Source organism: Papio anubis, chromosome 19 (genome assembly GCF_008728515.1).
Source record: "Papio anubis isolate 15944 chromosome 19, Panubis1.0, whole genome shotgun sequence".
NCBI lineage: Eukaryota > Metazoa > Chordata > Mammalia > Primates > Cercopithecidae > Papio > Papio anubis.
This window is the reverse complement of record NC_044994.1, coordinates 25,747,687-25,768,850: the sequence shown is the minus strand read 5'-3', so window position 1 is coordinate 25,768,850 and position 21,164 is coordinate 25,747,687. Positions and strand designations below refer to the sequence as shown.

At 37.5% G+C, this 21,164-nt stretch overlaps 1 protein-coding gene across 8 annotated transcripts in view; it reads right to left on the bottom strand.

Moving 5' to 3' along the window:
• The window catches only part of ASXL3 (ASXL transcriptional regulator 3), a 173,782-nt gene that overhangs the window by 10,459 nt on the left and 142,159 nt on the right, over positions 1 to 21,164 (bottom strand). For all 8 annotated transcript variants that reach the window (XM_009192582.3, XM_017951656.3, XM_009192585.3 and 5 more), the window contains 3 exons: positions 9,037 to 9,133; positions 6,735 to 6,840; positions 587 to 2,543 (listed from right to left, as the gene is read on the bottom strand). In XM_009192582.3, coding sequence (XP_009190846.1) covers positions 587 to 2,543; positions 6,735 to 6,840; positions 9,037 to 9,133 — 2,160 coding nt within the window. The remainder of the gene's footprint in view (positions 1 to 586; positions 2,544 to 6,734; positions 6,841 to 9,036; positions 9,134 to 21,164) is intronic.

The window sequence follows — 21,164 nt, the reverse complement described above, 5'->3', positions numbered from 1 at the left end:
CATATATAAAATGAAAATTTCATAGATTTTATATCTACAGATAGAGCATATTTTTTTATTCAAGAAGCTTGAGATGTTTATAATTCTAGACCAATGCTATGATGGAATAATCCACTTTACAGTACAACAGTATAAATGCACTTAGATAAAAGCATCAAGTCAGTATAAATGACAGAGGGTAGAAACTCAAAAAAAAAATTACACTGGGTTTATGCCGTAAGTTCTCTCCAGAACGTTCATAGGACGCTACGTTATCTTTCACATGTTCCCAGGTTCACACAGGTCTCTGCCCTACACCGGGAAATCCCCATAAACCCAGGGGCCTCAGTGGCCTGGAGACATTTCCAGCCCTATTCTCTTTCTTTTATTCGCTTTTCTTTAATGCTGGGTCTAAACATATGCATGTATCTAAACTGCTTTTATGAATTCAACACAAGGTCATAAAGAAGATCATTTACTATTAGAGGATGATATTATAAATTGCTGCATAAAACCTAGAAGGAAGAAAATCTAATTATTCTTGAAAAATTAGGCTTCTAAATAGGAAAAGCCTATCTACGGAATTGTCTTTTGTTTAATACCATACCTTGAGAGGGGGAACCCTTGGTTCCTCTCTTGGAGGCTGTTCTTTCTCAGATGGGCTGCTAGATGATATGTTCCGGGTTGACTGATCATCTTCTATCCTAGCTCTCTTTTCCTTACAGATTCCAAAGCTGTGCTGCTCTGCAGTTTTCCTCTTTGAGATCTCTGAATCTCTACTTTCATTTCTCATCCCATCAGGTGACTTGGAGGGCTCTGAGGACTTGGAAGTATGTGAGGTTTCCAACCGACTCTGTGTACTCCCTTGCTTATGTGTCTTATTTCTAGAGCCTTCTGAAAATGAAGTCTTATCCACTGATGAGATATACTGCTTGTCCTGTAATTTAGCAGATGGAAGCTCATTTCCCTTATTCTCTGTCTCTTCAGAAAAGACAGATAATTCCAATGGTGAAGATAACACTTTTTTTTCTGTTCTTTGCAGGACGCTATGATTTTTAACTTTTATCATTTCCGCAGAAGCCAGTTCTGGAATCGAAGCAGGGTAGGGCTTCTCAGTGTCAACATGGGATTTACAAGTTTGCTGACTCAGGGTTTTATTGTGCAAATCTTCAGACGGAAATGCTTCAGGAGTAATGGAAGAAGAACTCATTATGATGGGTTCGGGAGTATTAGATAGATTCTTCTGCTGTGAGGTAAGGTTCTCTCCCACAGGTTTGGCAGCGGCGGAAGACTCATCTTTCTGTGGGGAGAGCGGCTCTTCAGATACAGAAGGTGACTTTCTTTGCTGATGTGCCATTCTCTCATTTATGGAAGAGTTAGAAATTGGAGACGCTTCTGAAGGAAGTGGCAAACTGGATACAAAAGTGGTCTCAGAGGTGAGAAGCATGGAAGACACTGAAGAAGTTTCTGATGTTAAAGGTAAGTCGGACATCGGTGAGGTTTCTGATGTTAAAGGTAAGTTGGATATTGGTGATGCTTCAGATGTTAATGGTAAATTGGACATAAGAGATGCTTCTGATAGTTCAGGTGAAGTGGATATTGGAGAGATTTCTGACATCAAAGATGCATGAAGGTTTTCATCAGTGGAATTTCTCTGGTTGTATTTGTCTGTATTTTCAGTGCTAGACACCTCAGAACAAAATGTTGTCTCAAGGGAGGCTGGAGTACATGATTCTTCTGATGTGGACTGTGTTTCCCCTCCTGGGGAAGGCAGGCTGGTACAGGCTCCCTCTGGGCTCTCCGAAGAAAAGGACGTTTCAGAGATGCAGGCATTTTCTGAAAGCTGTTCTTCAGGGTCACTCTGTAGCTCCATATCTACAGAAATTCCTTCATTTGGAAACCGGCCTTCTAGAGAAGATGACCCTGTTTTTATTTTGGGGGTACTGGTCTCTATCGCAGTTTCTGACTCCTTACGTTCTGTGTCACTGACATGAGTCACAGATGAAGTGGAAGGAACAAGAGAATCACAGACTTCTAACTGATCGATAACAACTGTCATTTCTTCCTGGGGCGATTCTGACTTCTCTTCTATCTTAATTTCAATATGAGGCAAAGTTTCTAAAACATCATTCATCATAACACAGGACTCCAAGTTATCTTCAGGAGGTGCTGTTTGGGGTTCTTCATGAGAATTGGTTGGACTTTCAGACTCCTCAGAAAATTCAGGTATCGTCTTATGATTTTCATCCTGGCACTCACAGATACTAGTCTCTACCTCTTCTGTAATTTCCTCCTGAATTACAGATTCTTCAGGGATCAAGATATCCTCTGACTCCGATTCTGCCATTATATCTTTAGCTGGAATTTCTACCATAGGGCAAAGAGTAGCACAGAAACCGGGCTCTGGAGAAGCTGGGCTTTTCATGCTTTTTGACTGTTGTTCTGCCAAGGGTGTCTGTGCAGAAACTGGAAGGCCAGAAGTCCCACATGAAGAACTACTCTGAGCTCCGGCATTGTTTGGTCCAGTAGTGAGCTTCACAGATTCCTCTCTTGACATGCCCAGCCTGTACAGAAATTAGAGATAAGAAATTATTGCTCAACCACAAAACATGAAAGGTACAACTGGGATCTCTCAGGAATGCAGTATTCAATAGAAGTAAGTGCATCAAATTACATTTATAATCACTAACATGCTTAATTTATGTAAACCAGTTTATAATGATGATGTTTCTTTGCTGCTTTTATAATCTCAACTAATACTCTGCTTCTGGTTAAGAGCAGTCTAGATTTTTATTTTGTAAAGCAAGGAGATATGAACCTTATCAAGTGTCAGTAAAGGAATAAGAAAATTACATACAACGAAGTATCAGAAAATATTTATAATCACTAACATGCTTAATTTATGTAAACCAGTTTATAATGATGATACTTCTTTGCTGCTTTTATAATCTCAACTAAAATTCTACTTCTGGTTAAGAACAGTCCAGATTTTTATTTTGTGAAATAAGGAGAAATGAGCCTTACCAAGTGTTAATAAAGGAATAAGAAAATTACACACAACAAAGTATTAGAAAATATGAGCAGAAAAGCAAAATAACATATAGGATATATATTTTTCAAATACAGAAGTAGAAAGATGCTCTTATAATAGGAAATTATATAGTTTTTGGAGGATACAAGAGAACCAAGAAATTAAGATCAATGGAAGATGAATGAAATTCATCAAATTCTGAAATTGAAATGAGTTCCAAAGATTGGTTTTCTTAAACTAATCTAAGAAGTATTACTCAATCACCTTATTTTGGCATCTAACTGTCTAACCTAAGACAACATGGACATTTCATTAAAGAATAACAGAACATATTTGGGGTTATCAAAGTTATTCTATCAGCTTACATTTGTGTGAAGCAAGACTTTTAAATTCTTTCATGCAGATCTCTTACTGTGAAGATATTCCATACATGACAGGTACCGAAAAATCAAGAAATAATTGAGCATGATGTTCAGGTCTTAAGGCAAATCTAAACAGAGTTACAGTCAAGGGTACTGTAAATCACTGTTTTCTGTCATATAATTTACATTGTCAGCATCAGATAGTAGAGAAACATGCTGCTCTAAATGAAGTTAAATTGGGGTACAGGCAATGAGAAAGATAAGCAGGAGAGAGAACATTTCCAGAGGAAAAAGCACATTTAAGTGAAGAAATATAGTCATAGTAACATTGATGCAAACAACACCTCAGTGAAAACCACTTTAACCTTTGCTTTTTAAAAATCCTCAATGTGAAAGAGAAATAACGTTGAATACAGTTTTTGGGTATTTGGCCATTGCCTTCTTTACTTAAATTGAGAAATCTCTGAAAAGGTAGAAAATACTGCCTTCATAAATATTCTCTTTCCTTTCAATGTTCTCTAAGATGAATTCAAACTAAGCTACAATTTATAACTATACTATATACTGAGAAGATCAGAAAAACAACATTACGGATAAATTTAAAGCAGAATAATCTTCAAGAAATAAGGTTCCCTGGGACTAGGTCAAGCAGAGGTACCACTGATACTAGAATAAGTGCGTAACATACAGAAATCTATCCACTGGCAGCCAAATTTCTGCTAGGTGGTTAATATTATTATTAAACATGCAGATAGGTAAGTTTATATACACAACAGCACTGTATAAAATATGCCCATGTCAACATTTTCTTATTTTCACAGAAAAACAGATTTAAGGTTGCATAAGGCATAGGAGGAGGAAGATATTCACAGTTCCTCATACTACGCAAAGGAAAACCCTGGCCTCCAGAAATCTAGACACAAATTCACAAGCCAAGCCCTGTAATACTTAGCATTTATACAAATGATGTAAAACAAATATAGAATAATACTATATTATAAAGAAATTAGGCAAGTGAGAATCATAATAAATACCTAAAAAAATTGAAAACTAAGACAGATCTTAACTGGACACTAGTATAAATGTTTAGACACATTTTTGAAAAAAAAACTTAGAGCAATGAAAAGGCACATGGTGTCAGTCAACTACAAACTGTCTGGTGGTAGGGGAATAAAGGTAACCTGGGAGCAACAAAATGAGAAGGGCAGTCAATGAAATATTCAAAATATATCTGCATGCAATATGTAATGAAAGACAGAAAAGATCAAGAGACAAGTCCAGTGATGTGAGAGGACAAAAGCTACTGACAAACTACAGCAAAAAAAAAAAAAAAAAAAAAAGGCTAAGTAGAAGTATGTTTTGTATTCAGAGCTTAATGATGGCAAGAGCTTAATTGTTAATGTTTATTAACAATATCATAGCTGTCACCTTCTAGGGAAGGGGCCCTAGATCTGATATCTAAGGGAATCTGGAAAGCCTCTAAATTTCATGCAAAAAATATGCCTGTGCGTGAATTTTTCTGAGAAGGATTTGCAGGATTAAGACCCCAAGCAAGTTACTTAACCTCACTGTTATAAACCTGGGAAAATTACTTAGCCTCACTTTCCCTCAGTTTCCTAATTAAAAAAAATTATGAATAATGGTATCCATCTTATGAAATTGTTGGGAGGATTAAGTGAAACATTTGCAAAGCTCTTAGAAGCATATCAGAGCCAGTGTATACTCAATGATTATTTGTTACATGAAAGAAAGTTCTCTGTAATGTAAGTCCCTTGAACTGAGGTTCTCTGGGAGTAGAGCTTAGGTAGTCCTACAAACAACTGCATCCCTGGCATCCAGGAGAGTGTCTGGCACAGAGGAGATGTTAGATAAATACATTAATTTAATAAAAGAATGGATCTATCACTAAAAATTAAGAACCAATGCTTTGGAGGTACTATCTCAGTTAGGCTTCTGCCATTACTAAAAAGAGCGCTCGCAGCATTTTCTTTCACAGGCAAAAGGAGAGGGAAGAAGGCTCCTAAGCGGTCTTTAATCTTATCCTCCAGGGTTCTTAATCCTGCTGGGCAACAGCATGACTCCTGGCAAGCTTCTAAAACACAGACTCCTGGGCACAACTCCTAGATTTTGATTTAGCCAGGCTTGAGTGATACTGCTGATGACTTCATGTGAAGACATATAACTAGCTTGTCACATTTTTAATGTTTGAGAAAAGACATTAATTATCTTTATTTGGTTTTGCTTAATATATATGTGTGTATATATACGTATATATAAAAATATATACATATATAGTATATAAATAAATACACACACACACACACACACACACACACAGAAATCCTGGCACAGCAATTAAAAACAGGCCTTCCTACTCAAGAGGACTACGGAGTGCCATTTAGGACAATTCATGAAGGCCAGCATACTCTGAGCACCCTACTCCAAGTGGTCTGTTAAGTATCTAATTTCTTTACATGAAGAGCTCTCACGTGAGACTCCTTCTGGCATGTCTGTCTTTCCCCCATTTACAGGTGTAATTGTGTGAAATGAGATCACATGACATAGGTCTTGTTACCTGCAACCACCTGTGTCCTTTACACAAAATAACAACTTTCAAGCATTGATTTGTATGTGGGAGGTGGAGCGTAAGTTCCTCTAAGGGGGATCTGAAGTGACCGTCAATAGTAAGTTCTTAAACCCCTCCTTTTTTAGGGATCTGATTTTCTAAGACACTAATATTGCCAAAGCAGAATGTGTCTCTGCTAAACATGAGGCAAAGGTGAAACTGCTCTCAGGGTTAGTTCATCTGCTACCACACTATGATGTAAAGGCTCGTGTTACTTAAAAAAGAAGCTCACACACACACATAAATTAAAGACAGATTACATTTGAAGAGGAAGATAAAGCAAAAGATAATATCTCAGGCTCTCCCCAAAACAAGGACTAAACAAAGATTAAAATGCATTAGGCACAGTCAATATTTTTAGAAAAATGTGAGAATTAAACACGTGCTTAAAATTACTTATCTATAAAGCATTAATCCATGAACATACTTGAAAACAGGAGAATTTTACTCAAATCTGTTAAGAAATTCAAAAGTGACTTCTTTAAGATTTCATGTGCTACTTTCAGACCAAAATAAAATTTCATGAACAAGTTATAAACCCTTGAAAATGCATTTTTTAAAAATGTAAGTGCTGATATACCACTATAATTTCATCTGCAATTTCTTACACTGAGGGACTATTGCCTTTTATCACAGGTTTATTAAGTTTTACAGCATATGAGTGTGCTACGTGAAGCAGAGAATTACATTTTCATTCCCTTCTCAGAGAAATGAGAAAAAATACTCTAGTACTTACTTTTCTCCATAAAACCTCTCAAAGAATTTTTCTTTCCAAGGTTCTGTTTTCTTTTCCTTCTCAATTTCTTGCCTTATCCGCAATTGCATTTCTGGGGTAAACTCTCCTAAAAAGAAAATGCTAATGTATTGAGTAAATGTGGTCACATCTTTTGCCAATTAATAAAGAAAACATATAATTCATCTGAGTAAACTTTTATGGATCTTGAAAAGCACTAGGACAAATAATGATAACATTTCTACAGCTTCCCTTTTTATGAACATCACTCAAGATGTTCATAAAAATGCTAAAGCTAAATGCTTTAGAAGAACGCTAAAGAATTTAGCAAATGTATTACATGCTAGGGGCTACAAATAAGAGAGAGTATATTCACCGTCCTTAAGGAAATCAGTCTGCTGGAAATAGACTATACTATAATGTATAAAGCCCTGTATAGGCCATAATAATAAATGTAGTGAAATATAGAAAGTAAAGCGCTTAATTCTGCCTACGTTGATTAAGGAGGACCACATATAGGAGCTGATTCTTGAGTTAAATTTTGAAGGTTACTCAGGCTTTTATAAAGTAATTAAATCACAAGGCCAGAGGTACGAATCCATATATTTATGATCTTTTGAATGGCCAATTGTGAGTAAAACATATGAAGAAATAAAATGGGAAATAAAAGCTGAGGTCAGTTACCCAATAGATGTTCTAAAGAATGTTCTTCACTTTTCTATGAGAGACAGGGGGAGGTTCTGGTGGCATTCAGTGTAGAAGGAACATGGCCAAATAAGCTGTCTAGAAAAACAGGTCTGACAACAGGGTGAAGAACTGGAGGACTGCAGCTTATAGGGCTACTGAATAGCACACAGGAGAGGTGGAGATACCGTTGGGCCAGTAGCAGCAGGAATGTTGAAGAGGAATCAAGTACAATCAAGTAACAGTTCATGACCAGATAGGCATGGAGAAAAGGAAGAGGATCAGAGACATCGGTAAGGTTTCAAACTGAGGAACTATGAGGACAGTTGTGACATTATAGAAATAGAGGAAACAGAAGGAGGAGTAGAGAGGGAAGAGAAGCTAGTGAATTTAATATTGGGCATTTTGGTTTAAACTGCCTGTTATCAGCTAATGAGATCTGCTAAGCACTTGAAAATAAAACACTGGGGAAGGAGTGGGGGGGGGATTAGGTAACGGGGTGAAGGCCAGATTTGAAAATTCTTGGCTTGCTCGCAATAGCTAAAACCAAGGTGGTGAATGAGGCAGCTTAGGGAATACTATGATTAGAAAAGAAAATGTTGGAGGCATCAGATGGAAGAATAGGAGATCATGATGAAAGCTGAGCAAGGGCTGGCAGAAATGCAGCCCCAGAAAAATAATTTAAATTCTGTTTTTAAAATCTAAAGTAGATGGTTTCAAGTCAGATGGGGTGAAAAAACAAATGAGATATTGGTGAAGGAACTTGAAATGTAAGGACTGAGAACAGTAAATTGGAATTTGCCATTAGTAATTTTTTTTTTTTTTTTGAGACAGGGTGTCACTCTGTTGCTTTGGCTGGAGTGCAGTAGCATGATCAGTAGGTCAATCACTGCAGCCTCCACCTCCTGAGCCTAAGTGATCCATCCACTGTAGACTCTTGAGTTGCTGAGACTATAGGTATGCACCACCACGCCCGGCTGATTTTTGTATTTTCTGTAGAGATGGAGTTTCACCATGTTGCTCAGACTGGTCTTCACTCCTGAGCTCAAGCGATCTGCCTGCCAAGGCCTCCCAGAGTCCTGGGATAATAGGCATAAGCCACCACGCCTGGCTAGTATTCTTCTCTAGGAGGAATATTTCAGTTATACAGAGTGGGCCCACCCTGACTGTAACAGTGTGAGTGTGTAAAGAGGAAAAATACAGTAGCATTGGGCACTTTTTAGTCTTTCAAGAAACTTGGTGACTAAAGCAAGAATAAGGTGAAGCAGTAACATCCGGGGAAGAGATCATTCAATGAATTTTCTTTAGGTGCCAGGATGCTTAAGAGAATGCATAACGGATCAAACAGTGTCATTAAAATTACCATCCCCAAGAAAATGTTGCTGCATCAAAAATTTTACGATGTTCAAGATAAAATTACGCTTTCTTCAAAAATATCTGACATCAATAATGTCAAGTATAACAAAAGAATTCGTGAACTCATTTGGAAAGGGATATGAGTTTTTACTAAATTAAAGTGTACTGTGGGGGGAAAAAGACTGGGAAATCAGAGAAAGGTACAAAGCTCAGTACAGTATGTGTACTCTGATAGGTCACATAATAATAGAAAATACAAATTTACCTTCTGCCAGTCGCTGTTTCCACCCTTGTGCTGCATATGCAAAGAATTCATTATTTAGAGCTGAAGTACTGAGGCGTAAAATTCCATCACTTCCCATCTAGGAAAATAAGCCGACAAAAACAAGGTTCCATCAGGAATAACTCAAAGCAAAAGTATGCAGGAAAGAATCAAAAATTGAGTGGTGCTTGGCGGTGTATGTGTGAGGGGGAGGACGGGGGAAGGAGACAGAGAAAGGAGAAGGGAGAGTAAGCAGGAGCTCCAGTGAGAGCATGTGCAGGGTAGGAGGAAGACAGGAAAGCGACCCAACAAAAGATTGGTCTCCTGGGATGAATACTAGGAGATTAGATGTATGCATTCTGCTTGCTGATGTGTAGGAGACAGAAATAATTAGTGTTGTCCTTGGCTGGCTTCTTATGTAGTTGGTGAGTGAATTTAAAACACATAACAAGTTAAACAATGTCAAGCATTAGGTGAGTGAGAATTAAGAAGCTCAAAATGTAAAAGCTCGGAGAATATATGTATGTGGATATGAGAGTGTAGGAAGAACCTGATGCAGCCTCATGAGAGTCTAAGAGGATCTGGACAGAATGGTTAGAGATAAAAGCATAACGTATACTGTCAACGAGCATGAGCATTACTGTAGAAGCAGAACATAATAAACTATCAGTAACTGGGGCATTTATGAAGGTGTGAAGATGCTTTCATCTGGTACTAAAAGGCCTGGCAAACTGTAAACCCAACTAGATCTTCAAAGATTTCCTCTTACTTCCACATATAGAATTCATGTATCCTAAGCACTGATTATAATTACCTGAAAACACACTTAGAGATTTCTTATCCTCATTTTTTTATTTGTTTTTGATCTTCTCTACACTCCGTTTTCACCTATTGAAATACTATCACTCTTTTAAAATTTAACTCAAATAATGCCTTCATGAATGTTTCAGCGGAATCATCATTCAGGAGCAAAGGAGAATATTGAACATAAAAAGCAAGTGTATTATCTTAAGGTGGATAATAGCTAATCAAAGCCAGCAAAGAGAGACACTGAGAACAAATGCAAGATACGCTGATTGTTGACGCTGTGACATCTACAGGGAGGCCACAGATTCGAGACCGTGAGGGTCTTCATTTAAGATGGCACTGGTAACCACACTAAAATATTCAATACACTTGAAAATTTTCAGGCAACATTTCATTTATTCATTGATTTATTGTTTATTCATGCTCAATTATTTCATCTTATTCAACAGAAACTTGTTAAGCCACTCATATGAACCTCTGTGCAGGGCACATGTATGGGTACTGGAAATTCACTGGCAATAAAGAAAAATACCCTGTATTTATATTCTGAATATATTCTACATAGAACAGATACTTTTGGTCCTTGTACGCCCTTTTTACCCACCTGGGTTCAGCATGACTGATGTACAGTTACATCACCATGTCAATGTCCCACCTCACAGGTTTACCAAAGCTCTGACATATGAATGAATAAATGTCTCAGCTTCCCCATCCTTTGACTGGACAACTCGCGGACACTATCCTCTGCAGTGTGGTTTATGCACTCAACCAAATGGATGCTGTTTGGTGCTATGTTCCCAATGGCTAGAATACATGGATCTGGGAACTAAGGGATAGAATGAAAAAACCTTTGCACTATTATTCCCAAACAACCACTTGCAGACTGCATGCATTCTGTCCCCATAGCTCTAGCCTCTGTGGGATTAGAAGTCCAGGTTCCCAGCAGGAAATCACTTCTATTAGAGCAGAGTTTCTCAAGATTGGCACTGTTGTCATTTGGGACTAGATAATTCTTTTTAGTGGGGGCATGTCCTGTGCAATGTCGGATGTTTGGCACCATCCCTGGACTCTACCCAGTAGATCCCAGGAGCAATTCCCTATCAGACGTAACAACAAAAAACATCTCCAAACACTGCCAAATGTCCCGCGAGGCAAAATCATCCCTAGTTGAGAACCACTGCACTAGTGGATAATGTAAGGGCCCCATTGTAGCCAAAGCTTTGTCTGGTTACTTTGTATTACTCATGCTGTTGGACAAGTAGGCAAAGAAAGGAGATAGGATAATCAATCAGCCCTAACCATCATGAGGAAATAAGACTGCTGCAACAGGGAAGGGATGAACAGAAGGGTGTTGGGAATGCCGGGGATTCCCTGGGATATCTCTTGGTGTTATTCGTGCCTCGTGATTGACATCCTGACAGGGCAAGACAACCAATGGCTCAAACTCCTCAGGGATGGTGGTCGGGGTCACTTCTAGAAGTGCTAAGAGTGAGAAAATCAGAAATGAGTATCAAAGGAGGGAGATGATGAGCTCCAACCACATCCTTAAAACCAGCTTGAGACTGGCACAGCCTATAGCTGATCCACTAACCCTCTGGTCATAAGTCTTGTTATTTTCATTTTTTTCTTCTTTCCAATACATTAGTATTACGACCAGTTACTTTTTAAAGAGTTAAAGACAGAGGGAGCTTAATATGAGGCACAAGATCTGAGTGGTACAAGAGGAAGTCTACACCAGACATTTCTGATACTCCACTTTATATCATCTTGGCTACATGAGTACAGAGTAAAGAGGGTAAACAGTTGAATCCACTACAGTTGAATCCACTTAGGTCCAACCTAAGCCTGTAACACTCTAAGACTTTCTCTGAAACAAAAAGAACTTCAAGTTCCCCTGCAGGTACAGCCTGGAGATGCAGAGTTTGTCCCTGGGTGCAACTCCCAATTTATTAGAGACAACAGACTGTAGAAAAATGCTTCATTCTCCTGCTGTCCTCCTGTGGAACAGTTTTGTGGCTCATTCTACACATTTTCTCCAATAAATGAGCCACAGTGGTCCAAAGGGCTTCTCTCCTCCCTGTCTCACCCTATTTAACACCTGGCTTTGGCTCTAAAATGACCTGTCCTCCAGTTCTTGTTCCAGTCCTGTTTCAGGAGGGAAAAGGTGAGGAGGTTCCTAAGTAAGACACCAAACCTAAAGAGCTTGGGCTTTATGCTTTACATGGGAGCAGCCCAGTAAATATACCATAGGCCCCAGGTTAGTCCAAGTTTCCCCCTCAGTTTACTCACGCATATTTATTACCTTTTTCAAAGTAAGCCATGATGGTGGAAAGTTGTGAAGCGCCACTCTAGGCAATGGGAAACATCAAATTTTTGAAGCCAAGGAAAAAACCTAAAAGGTATGTGTTTAAAAAGATGACTTTGGTAGCTGTGTAACAGAAGAGAGAAGGAAAAATGAAACTGAGACATTGCTAGAAAGGGTATTGGAGCATTTCAGTAAAAGGCTATGAAAGAAAAACAAATCTGAGATATATTTATGACTGGATGAAGGTCTTCAGGATTAAGAAGGTAAAGTCATTGGGAGAACATTTCAGGAGACATCGAAGTTGCTCAGGATGATTCTGGGAGATGGGGTGGATGAAATGATGGCCAACCTTGAGTACAAGTCTTCGAGAAATGTTATAAAGGAGTTTTAGTAAAGCCAATAAAGGTGAGGACAAGATAGTCATATAAATGATATGCCTCTATGAAGTCTGAAATTTTTCTACAAATATTAACTTTGAATAGATGTCCTTGTGATTCCAGAGCCTTGAGAAAATGGCAACTCAATTTAGAAAGATTAAAAGGGAAAAGGTATTCATATTGTAAAGACAGATTTCAATTAAGACTAACAGGTGGAAGGCAAGTTCTCTGAAGAGGGAGAGAAAGTTACTCACTCTGGAGCACATGTATAGAAGGCACGGTGGATTAGAATTATTCTGCATTTGAGGACTTAGACTTTGCCTTATAAACTTCTATAGTCAGTGTAACATTTAGCATCTTGCAGAGAGTAAGTAAGTTTATTGTACTGCCCTTGCTTTGGGTAGTGAAGGATTTAAAATTTAACTCCAGGAGCTGACATACAGAAGTTGAGTTCCATATATCCTACGAAGCCAGGGGCATGGTGAGTAATTAAAATTTCAGCATAATTTTAAGATACAAATAAATACCAGATCCAGATTAGTTCTGACAGATTCTCCAGATCTCAGCACATGGAAATGCAAGGCAGTGTGACATAAACACACTCAAGAATATGAAAGCTAGCCCTGGAGGAAAATATTTTTATTTTAAAAGGGAAAATTATTTTAACTGCCAGATCTCCAGGCTGTGACAGACAGTACAATTAAATACTAGTGCTGAATTTGATTTAGGAAATAAATGCCAATGAAATGTTTTAAATACACCATTAATTTTATGGGTTTTAAGAAATACTGTCCGAAAGATATATTTGAATGAACTGGAACGATAAACATTTCTGAAAGATTTATTCCTAAGCTATAATGTGTTTTCCTGATTACCCAAAATAGAAATGTTCATTCCCCAAATCACCTAACTCTCTTATAATGAAGTATCTAACTATTATAAGTTATAGTTCCTATTTCATTAGCAGGAGAAAAATTCTGAACATAATCTTTGTTCCAAAGGAAAATAAACACTAAAAGAAAACTTACTCACATAGAGATCCTTTTACAAAGGTGTACACTCTTTCTTGGTAAGTATATCATGTGTCTTTGGTATGGATACTATTAACATACATTTTAAGGAATGGGTGCCAACTTGAATTCAAAGGGTTAAATAAACTGTCCTCCTTGCGTATCATACGTTTGAAGAAGAATGCATGTTAATTCGGTGCAAGAATAGATTTACATTTGATAATAATCCTTTAAACCTCTACTTTCTAAACCACTGTTTTCTTATTTTGTGTTTCTTGCAAGTGATTCTAACTGCATGGTATGAGAGTTGCTGAGAACAGTGAGTTTTGGAGTTAGAAAGTGTCTAAATAATAATGGTGCACCGAGAAATACTAAGTAATCTGGACTTCATTCTACAGGCAACGACGAGTCATTCAAAGTAAAGCCAAAACATGAAGAAAACATTCACATTGAGTATGTGCAGGTAAGATGATTGCTGCTCTAGAGAGGGTAGCAGGATGAGCCTCTCTAATAGAATTAATGAGAGACATTTGAGCAGAAAGAAATGCAAAAGCCAGCCACACAGCCAGCTGGGAAAGAGTTAGCCAAGCGAAGAGAATGTAAATACAAAGGCCCTCAGGTGGGGCTTGCAAGGAGGCCCTTGGAGCGAGAGAGCAGAAAGTGGGAGGAAGAGGAGCGGAGGGGACAGGATCACCCTGGGCCTTGTCACCCACTGTACAGACTGCCTTCTCCCTCGGGGGGGGCTGGAAAGCCTTTGGAGGGTGTTGGTTCAAAGAATGATAAGATCTGACATTTCCAAAGGTTAGCTCTGATTGCTGTGTTTAGAAAAATATTTAGAGTACTGCTGTCTAATAGCAATATAAAGGTGAGTCACATACGTGATTTCAATTTTTTCTACTAATCGTGTTGGAAAAAATAAAAGAAATAGGTAATTAATTTCAATAATGCATTTTCTTTAATCCAAACTATCTAAAATATTATTTCAACATATATTCAATATAAAATATTGTTAATTGTTTTACATTCTCTTTGAAAACGAATTCTTCAATATCCAGTGTATCTTTTTAATAGCACATCTCACTTCATATTCTAGTGAGCCATATTTCTAGTGCTCAAAAGCCTCAAGTGGCTAGTGGCTACTGTACTAGACAGCATAGCTTTAGCAGATAAAGATCTACTGGGCACACTAGTATATAGGGTTTTCAATAATCCAGGAATAAAATGATAGTAGCTTGGACTGGGGTAACAGCACTGGAGGCAGCGTGAAATGGTTAGGTTCTGATTACATCCCGAAGATTGAGCCAGCATAATTTGATGATAGATTAAATGTGTGGTATGAAAGAGGGCAGGTGAGGATGATATCAAGAATTTTGGACTTAGGAATGAAAAGTAGAAAACTGCTAATTAGTTTTAGAAAGACAAGACTATAGGCAGACGAGGTTTGTTTTAGCACTATATCAGGTTGAGATGCTGATTATAATTCCCAGTAGATGTCTTCGATATGTTACTCCTACTACAGTGTAGAGGATGCCCTGGAAAAAGGCAAGACTAAGACAGGTATTTCTGTTAACTAGCATCAAGAGCCAGCAGAACCAACGATGAAAAGTTTTCAGATTGTCCAGGCAGTGGAAACAGAGAGGAAGGAGAACATTCAAGAGAAGTATAAAAACCAGAATTGATGGTACTGAGAGATAACTGGGGTTAAGAAAGATGAGACAAAGATGTGGAAGATGATTCCCAGGAATAAGGCTTGCTAACTGGGTAGAGGCTGGCACCAAACACCACGACAGGAAAAGGCACAAGGGGGAAACAGTATTTAGAAATAAGAAATGAAGGCTTTGGATATGTTGATGTCATTAACTGAGAATAGGGCAACATGCTCAATGGTAAATATTTTTCCAAATAGGAACGATTAGCAAATAAAGTGTAGTTGGAAACATGGGTATAGATGAGAACATTCGAAGAATATTTACCAAAAGAGAAGATGGCTTAAAGCAGAGTCCCGAGGAATACTAATGTAAAAGGAATGAGGAGGTAAAGTAGATCCTGTTAGGAAGACTAAGAAAAAGCAGAAAGAGGTAGGAAGAAAATCAGAGCAGGTGGCATCATATTGATAGGTGTAAGGGAAGAATGTGCTTGCAGAAGGTGATCTGTATTGTAGATGTGCTAATATCTATCAAGCCTTTTAGCATTACTAAGGTAAACAGTGTGTGCAGTACACTATGTTAGCTGTTGTGTCCAATACAAAAATCAATAGGATCTTTAGAGCAAAGACAACCTAGACAGTGAGACACTAATCAGGAGTCCAATACAATATAAGAGAGTAATGAGCATATGAACTATCATATGTTGTTATCATTGAGCCACTTATACCCTGCATGATCAAGCACCCAATGCCCTTGTAGTCTACATCCCAGTACGAATAAAAGCCAGGGTATTGACTCTCTTTAAAAGGTAAATTTTAATTTTTTCCTTACCACTAAGTATAATTCAGATGGCCCAGGAGATCTGAATGATATGCTCAAGATTTATCCACAAGGGAAAATGTTATCCTTTAGAATAACATAAAGATAGGCATAAAAATGAAAGAAGGCTGTTAAGAGGGATGGATTCCCTAAAGGAGATAGATCAGCAGTACGCCAAAGACAATTTTGCAAATAAGTTTTCAAAGTTATTTCCAAAATTGCAGTAAGACAGTATTACCAAAATTGTGTTTTGAAAAACAGGTAGTTTAATAGATAAATCCATCTAAAAGAAATGCATTCTTCCATACAATAAACAGAGCCTGCATGTACTAAATATGGTTAAGTAGTTTCATTTACTGTATGATCTAGTATGCTAAAATTTATTTTAAATCCTGAAGAATAAATTATACAGTATTTCCCAAACTTTTAAACTTTATAATCATCTCACAGAACCACCAGCAGTATCTCATGGAACAACTATTCCCCAGAATATAGTTTGGGAACTGATGCAATAAGCGTTGTAAAAGTATCATTGACAGAAACAGCCAAACGTGATAAACATGGGACAATGAATTTCCCCATGCTAGAGATTATGTCCCTCTTTAACAAATGGATATAAGTTTCTATTCTGAGAATACTGTGAGAACTAAGTATTCAGAATAAATAGTGAAAAAATATTAAAGATAATGTAATAAACCTTAACCTACAAGCTTGAAAACCTCAACTCAAAGCCACCGAAGGAAACAATTCTTTGCAACCACTGTCAAAAAAGTCCTAATATATGTAATAAATTTTTAAGTATTGTGATTATAATGCTGTAATCAAGACTGTATCTAGTCATATGAGGGCTAAATAAAAACTGTTATACAGGCATACCACAAAGACACTGCAAATTCAGTTCCAAACTACAACAATAAAGTGAATGTTGCAAAAAAATAAGTCACATAAATTTTTTGGTTTCCCGGTACATATAAAAGCTATCACTATACTGTAGTCTATTAACTGTACAATAGCATTATGCTAAAAATCAATTTACATACCTTAATTAAAAATACATTATTTCTTAAAATGCTAACAATAATCTGAGCTTTCAGTGAGTCATAATTTTTTTGCTGGTGGAGGGTCTTGCATGGATGTTGGTGGCAGCTAACTGATCAGGGTCGTTGGTGGCTGCTGAAGGCTTGAATGGCTACGGTAATTGCTTAAAATAAGCTGGCAACAAAATTTGCTGCATTGATTGACTCTTCCTTTCCCAAAAAAACTTATCTGTAGTATGTGATGCTGTTTGATAGCATTTTGCCCATAGCAGAACATCTTTCAAAATGGGAGTCAATCCTCTTAAACCCTGCCGCTGCTTTATCAACTAAGTTTATGGAATATTAGAAGTCCTTTGTTTTTACTTCAACGATGTTCATAGCATGTTAACCCAGAGTCAACTGCATCTCAAGAAACCACTTTCTTTACACATAAGAAGCAACTCCTCACTTATGAAAGTTTTATCCTAAGATTGCAACAATTCACTCACATCTTCAGGCTATACTTCTAATTCTAGTTCTCTTGCTATTTGCACCACATCTGCAGTGACTTCCTCCACTGAAGTCTTGAACTCCTCAAAGTCATCTATGAATATCAGAATCAACTTCTTCCAAACTCCTGTTAATGTTGCTATTTTAAACTCCTCCCATAAATCAGAAATGTTCTTAATGGCATCCAGAACGGTGAATTATTTCCAAAAGACTTTCAGTTCACCTTGTGCAGAACCATCAGAGGAATCACTATCGATGGCAGCCATAGAAAATGCATTTATTAAATAATAAGACTTGGAAGTCGAAATCACTCCTTGATCCATATGCTGCAAAATATGTATTGCATTAGTAATATGAAAACAACATTAATCTCCTTTTATATCTCCATCAGCTTCTTCAGTGAGCCAGTGCATTGTCAATCAGCAGTATGTTTTGAAAAGGATATTTTTTCTGAGCAGTAAGTCTCAACAGTGGACTTAAAATATTCAGTAAGCCATGTTGTAAACAGATGTGCTGTCATTCAGGCTTTACTGTTCCATTTACAGAGCAAAGGCAGAATAGATTTTGCATAATTCTAAAGGGCCATAGGATTTTTGGAATGGTAAATGAGCACTGGCTTCCACTTAAAGCCACCAGCTGCATTAGCACCTAACAGAAGGGTAGGTCTATCCTTTCAAGCCAGGCATTGACTTCTCCTCTCTAGCTATAAAAGCCCGATGACATCTTTTTCCAATTCCATCTACATTGAAAATCTGTTGTTTAACACAGCCACCTTCATCAATAATCTCAGCTAGGTCTTCTGAATAACTTGCTGCGGCTTCTACATCAACCACTGCTGTTTCACCTTGCACTTTTAGATTATAGAGATGGCTTCTTTCCTTAAACCTCATGAGTAGATCTCTGTTAGCTTCCAAGTTCCCTTCTAGCACATCTTCACCTCTCCAAGCTTTCAGAGAATAAAAAAGAGTTAGGGGCTTGTTCTATATTAGGCTCTGGCTTAAAGGAATATTGCGGCTGATTTGATCTTCTGTTCAGACCACTAAAACTTCCTCCATATCAACAATAAAGCTTTTTCCCTTTCTCATCATTTGTGTGTTCAGAGGAGTAGCACTTTTAATTCCCCTCAAGAACTTTACCTTTCCATTCACAACTCAGTTAATTATTTGGTGCAAGAGGCCTAGCTTTCGGCCTATCTCAGCTTTCAACATGCCTTCCTCACTAAATGTAATCATTTCTAGTTTTCGATTGAAAAGTGAGACGTATGCAACTTTTCCTTCCACCTGAACTCTTAGAGGCCATTGTGGGGTTATTAATTGGCCTAATTTTAATACTGCTCTGTCTTAGGAAATAGGGAGGCCTGAAGAAAGGGAGAGAAATGGGAGACAGTTGCTCAGTGAACAGTCAGAACACATTTATGGATTAAGTTCACTGTCTTATAAGGGCATGGTTTGTGATACCCCAAAACAAATACAATAGTAAAAAAGATCACTGATGATATATCGCCATATATATAATAATACATGATCATATTTTAATATTGAAATATATAATTATAATAAAAATGCTTGAAATATTATGAGATTACCAAAATGTGACACAGACACACAAAATGAACACATGCTGTTGGAAAAATGGAATGGTGCCCATAGACTTGCTCAGTGCAGAGTCGCCTCCAACTTTCAATTTACCAAAAAACACAGTATTTGTGAAGTGCAATAAAGCAAATTAAAACAAGGGAAGCCTACATAGCTTTCATCCTTCCTCCAAGTAAGTTTTAAAGGTATGCGTGGAATCAGGCAAAAGTAAACACAAAGTAAATTTTAGAGAGAAAATATTACTGAACAAAGCAGCGCTTACATGGAAATGTGGAAGGCTTTTTGTCATTATTGTTACGATGGAGTTTTAAAGAAGATGTCATAATAAAAGCCTGTCTTCCTCTAAGCTGTCCTTTTCTACTACTTACTGCTTTTGTGATATGTGTATATATGTACCTCTCTATATCCATCTATACATATATATACACATGTACTTTAATATACATACATGGAACACGCATACACATTTATGCAATTATCTATATACACACGTACATATACGTATATGAGTACATATAATTTTTTCTTTTTCCTTTGCAAATAGAATTTTTAGCCAATCCAACCACTTGGCCAAAACAATGGTCTCCTTTCAAGTGGAACCTTTTGCTGTTCTCAAGAGAATGAGAACTATCCTCCCGATCCCACCACATGACCTGTCTACATTTCCAAATCAGCAGAGGAGATAATCTATCAGATGTTGGGGAGGCTATTCCTTAGAATAAGACTGTAGGAAAGCAATTTCTTAGGCCCCAATTAAGGAAAGAAAACAAAATTCTCTTGTTCTAAGACAAAAGGGTTTTCTTATAATTGCTGCTAAGGATTTCAGCATATATAATCAGGAAAGCCATATTTGAGGGATGTATGCAATGTTAAAAGCAAATGAAACAAGGAGAATATTAATATTGATTCTTGAAAGGTTTCAGGTATTCAGTTTCAACTACTGTGCTTACATGGGATTTCCCTTAAGCTTTCATGCAATATTAGTTAAAACAATAACTATTTTCCAATGATACTATTCTACAGTTTAAAATTCTGACACCTTTTCTAAGAATCAATCTGTTTTCATATTCCAAAGGCAGGAATTGCTATTAAAGGGCTATAATTTCTGATTCTTCAGCAGCCTGCTCAGAAGAGATGTAGCCTGTGGCAAAATCAGTAAAAATAACTGAAATAAAGACATCTGAAGGCAAAAATAAAGCCTCTGACAGATCACGCTTTCATCAGCTTCTCCACAATTAGAGAAGTGTTTGATGTTCACAGTATATCTACTTTATGACAAACTTGTGGAGGACCTTTGGCCACATCTTGGGACATTCTGCTGGGCCTCGATGAGAAGTGATGTTTTCAAAATGGGAACAAGTTGTAGCAAATATGAGAATGTGTATGTTTTAAAAGAGAACCTTTTATAATTGTATTTTCTTTAATGTTCCCTCTGTGTGTAGCAGAGCGGGGGGGTGGGGGAGGGGAGGGACTTCCAATGTACCCAGTCATGAATACTAATGTTTTATTTAGTGAAACTCAAGCTCATGTTCTTGTATAGATAAAATAAGGTTATGTTATAATGTAGTGGGAATCGATGAATCACTGTTTCCATTTGTAATACACTGAACAGCTGTGTTTAAGTGACTATCTATTAGTCATTCCTTTCTTTAACAAACATTTCACAGCATCTACTATGTGCCAGGAACTGTGAAACAGATAGACAGCTTCTGCTGCTCCAAGAGCCTTGCACCTAGAGTGGTAAAGGGTAAAATGTCCTTTTTAATGGCATGGGGCATACCTAGAGAAGGAAAGGATGCTATGAGAGTCCCCAAGTCAGGGTATCTAACATATCTTTAATTCCCCCTTGTAGCCTGGTAATATCTATGCCCAAAGGTAACTGTCTTATCCTCTCCTCCCCTTTAACATTAGCCCTGATCTACTTCTTCTTCCATAAAAACGATAACAACAATAATAAAGACTATCATTAACTGAGTGCCTTCAACAACCCTAAAGATGGGTACCTTAGTCTGTCTGGTCTGCAATAAAAAAAGTACCATAGACTGG